The sequence below is a fragment of the Malaya genurostris genome, chromosome 1 (assembly GCF_030247185.1).
Source record: "Malaya genurostris strain Urasoe2022 chromosome 1, Malgen_1.1, whole genome shotgun sequence".
NCBI classification, from domain to species: Eukaryota; Metazoa; Arthropoda; class Insecta; order Diptera; family Culicidae; genus Malaya; species Malaya genurostris.
Window position 1 is genome coordinate 123,630,906 of NC_080570.1, and position 3,689 is coordinate 123,634,594.

The 3,689-nt window shown below is 37.1% G+C and overlaps 1 protein-coding gene across 1 annotated transcript; it reads right to left on the reverse strand.

Annotated features, from left to right (window-relative positions):
- Positions 1-1,538: 1,538 nt before the first annotated feature.
- On the reverse strand, positions 1,539-2,266 carry LOC131425670 (uncharacterized). The gene is made up of 2 exons (XM_058587735.1): positions 2,167-2,266; positions 1,539-2,100 (listed from the first exon to the last, which is right to left on the reverse strand). The coding sequence occupies exons 1-2, from the start codon at positions 2,218-2,220 to the stop codon at positions 1,705-1,707; spliced, it is 450 nt and encodes a 149-aa protein (XP_058443718.1). The 5' UTR covers positions 2,221-2,266; the 3' UTR covers positions 1,539-1,704.
- Between the last annotated feature and the right edge of the window lie 1,423 nt (positions 2,267-3,689).

The following is a 3,689-nucleotide window of genomic DNA, read 5'->3' on the forward strand; positions in this document are numbered from 1 at the left end:
GTAATGGCGATGCATAAACGTTAATTCCTTAGAACTGTTCCAGTACATAGATATTAATAGTTGATGTCCATTCTTTTTATATGCTTTCTGGGATTCAGTTCCAGTACCGGCCACTACAAAACCTTTTTGTTATTTACTTTGGCAACTGTTATATACTCACGTATAACAGTTTGCTATGTTCTTGATACCAAATCGAGAGTAGTGATAATAAAGGAGCTTGGCTCAGTCTTAAGCAGTTCTTAAAGGTAACTAATCGCTCTTGTCTTTTTATCCGAAAATCTGAAAACGTTATAATGTGCATGTGATATTTAAAACCGTAATAGATTAATTGGATTAACGAAGTATACAAAAGCAACCAAGCTGATTTGGTGAACTTCAAATGACTCTTGATTTAAAATTTAAAAACTTGAATTCATGTCGGTAATTGGTTTGCTTTTCTAAAAAGGCGAAAATATAAAAATTAAAATAAAGTGCTAAATTTTACAAAAAAAATCTTTTTCATAATACGTTTACCGTTAGGCTTTTTTCCAACGTACACACTTAGAAAATTTCGCAGAATTCGGTAATTTTTTACCGAATTGTCAACAGCTGAACGTTCGGTAATCAGTTCGGTAATTAAATTGATTACCGATCGTTCGGTAATTGCTAAACTGTCAAACAACTACCTTAAACTGTAAACCAAATGAATCTAACTGATTGTTCGGTAATTTTTTGTTTGTTTGTTTTCCTTTGGTTAAAATTCTGGATTTTCGGATTTTAAAAAACAACACAAATTCACAAATAAGAATGAAGTAAATTCCAACCTGTTGTGGCTATGGTTTTATTCCACGAAAAAAAAGAGTCAAATGTTCCGGCTGACCGGAATTATGAGTGCCTTCCAAAACACTGCACTATCCTTCGAGCCCACCAGAAATTACCTTCGAACGATTTGTGTAGGCAGCAAGTGGACAAGTGATATTAATTTTTTTCCGCCTATAAGTAAACAAAAAGCTTTTAGTGGTGCAAATGTTATAAAAATTTTAGCACCTGTATCTCAATCCATTCGATGAACTTTTCGAGATTTTTATCGTTTGGTTAATAAAAAGACACTGAAAATTTTAATAACTGTTTGACAGTTAGGTTCACGACAGTCAGTTTTCACAGAAGTTCGGTTATTGGAAGATAATTTAACCATACGGACGGTATGTTTTTTACCGTACTCGGCGACTATTCAGATTTACTGTATGAATTGTATATCTATTTACAGAATTCTGTGTTTTCATTGCGTAAAACTGATCGTCCGGTAAAAATTTGCATAATTGTTGTAAAATGAAGTTCATGTACCGAAATATCGGTAATTTCTGTTGAATACCGAAAGTTCCGAACAACGGAATCGAATCTTAGTGTGTATATCTAAAATTTAACAGGTTTTTGATAGAAATTTTTCGAGTCAGGTAATCTGTGTCCCCACCAAGCATTATTGCTGTAATACAGTTCTCGGAATAAAAAGTTTGTCTAATAAGGAGGACTTGATTCTTTCCATTAATTATTTACAAGTGTTTAATTTTAGATAGGTTAGATTTAGTCCATTTGTAATGCGCCTTCAGTTTAAAATTATTTAACTAGTTATATTCGAGCATACAATAAAGTTCAATAGCACTAAAAAAATCATGTTACAGTACCAAATCTTAATGCCTACAGTAATCAACTCAAATTAATATCCTACTACTCCAGATAGTCATATTCGGCCACTGTCAGCTCTCGGACATCATCCGCCAAAACTTTCACCTGACGTCGAATGGTTAGCCGGGTTAAAGTAGCACACCGACGATACTCCTTCAGCAGATGAATATCCCACAGGAACTCAGCGCACACGTCCAATTCCCGTTGACTGCGAAAGTATAGCTGAACTATGGCATCACGGAATTCCTCCGGTACAGTAGCCGGAAAGGAGCGAGCGAACAGCTGTTCCAGTGCTCGATTCTGCTGCTCAACCGCCCGTTGTTCCTGAACCGAGTTCACCAACGAATTTGAATTTCCAACTTGGTCAGTTGGTCGAGATCTTGCGTTCAATTGAGTGTCATACTGCGACCCGAATAACCAATTCGGATCAATTTGAGCCTAAAATCGAGATCGATTTTATTCTAATTCAATGCTAAAATTGCGAACTCTTTAAAAACTACTTACACTACAAACGGTTAGCAGTGCACACAGAGTTAAGTATTTAACGATGACTTCCATTGCTTTCTCGACAGCTTGAACAGGTAATAGTGCGAACCTGCCAGCATCTAGTCTTTATACAGTTTCCATCTGTTGTTGTTTTCCCTGTGCTAATCCGCTGCAGTTGTCATCGTTATCTCGTACCATCCTCCCGGCTTTGGCAGGTTGTTGATTGTGAGGTTTAGTCTGTGGCTTATTCCTTATCTTCTTTATTTTTCTTCCGTCATGCCACCTCCGTCTGCGTACCGTCGCAATGGCAACAAGTTCCACCGACGGACGGTTCGTCATCATCCGTGAGTGGGTGTACTGATAAGATTGATTTCTTCGAGGGCTTTCCATTTAACGATAGCATCACCATCATCCTTGGTGGCTGTTTTCGGCTAGTAGCCAAATCAGCATTTTTCTATGGTTGGAGAAAGTTTGATTAATGAATGATAAATTGCGTAACGCTGTTCGGGCTGCTTCAACGGCCTTCACAAACCTTATCAGTGCTCTAAATGTCCGGAAGCAAGATGCTTTACGAAATGAGGAAGACACAGGTGATTGGATTCTAAAATTGATTGATTTTATGTTGATCAAACTAATTTATTTCTTAAACTTCGAGAAATTGTGCCTGTGATTGATGTTGAATCACAGCCACTCTATCTTGTTGAACTAGTATTCACAATGTATATAACTAATTAATATCTGATGCTTACAATTTCAATGTATATCACACAAGCTAAAGTTACTTCACTCAAATAGCTCTTAAACTTGATCTTTGACGGGTCTCGCATTTCGAAACAGAACGGTAAAGAACGAACGAGAAATTTGCCATTAAAATCATGGGTTCAAAAATGTATTTAAATGCATGGGTTCAAAAATGTAAATTCATGTAAAGAATTAAGATTCTGAGAAAATTCTGGAGCACTCCTATTGACCTCCATTTTTAGCGTGTCATTGATCGAGATACGGAGATTATGTAAACTTCCGACGTCCCATATTCCGTTTAAAACCCAAAAGTTTAAATGTGAGGCCCAAAAGTTTTTGTAATAATTAACCGTATGTCACCTTAGTCATCAACAAGCATCATGCCTGCTGTTAAATTTTGATATTTGCTTCGTAGTTGTTCAGTTGTGGCATTGAAGCAAGAGTAGTGATGCGTCAAAATTTTACTCGTGCATCCCGAAAATCCAGGTTACTCGCACGCAAAGTAGTCGAAATTGATGAATGTGGCCAAAATTACTGTTACTAATGTTGTAAAAGTGTTCGGAGAACATTTGTCGACCGCAAAAAAGACTGAATGGGAAAGTAGAAAGAAGTGGCCCGAACCCCAACATCTGCATCCAAGATATAGCAAACGAGCTAGGAATGATGATTTCAAATCGTGTGATAAGAAAATCAAGTCGATCGGTCGCGCAAGCAGCTAATGAGTTTTTACTACAGGGTGGATTATGAAACCTCTAACAGGACTTACAGAACAGGAATACTGAGCTGAGCTGAGCTGAAGT

What these genes read in the sequence shown, in the direction of transcription:
- LOC131425670 (XM_058587735.1), bottom strand. Translation starts at nt 2,220, where the DNA reads ATGGAAGTCATCGTTAAATACTTAACTCTGTGTGCACTGCTAACCGTT. An exon ending in CACTGCTAACCGTTTGTAGT is followed by an intron (nt 2,101 to 2,166) that starts GTAAGTAGTTTT and finishes TCTCGATTTTAG; the next exon opens with GCTCAAATTGATCCGAATTG.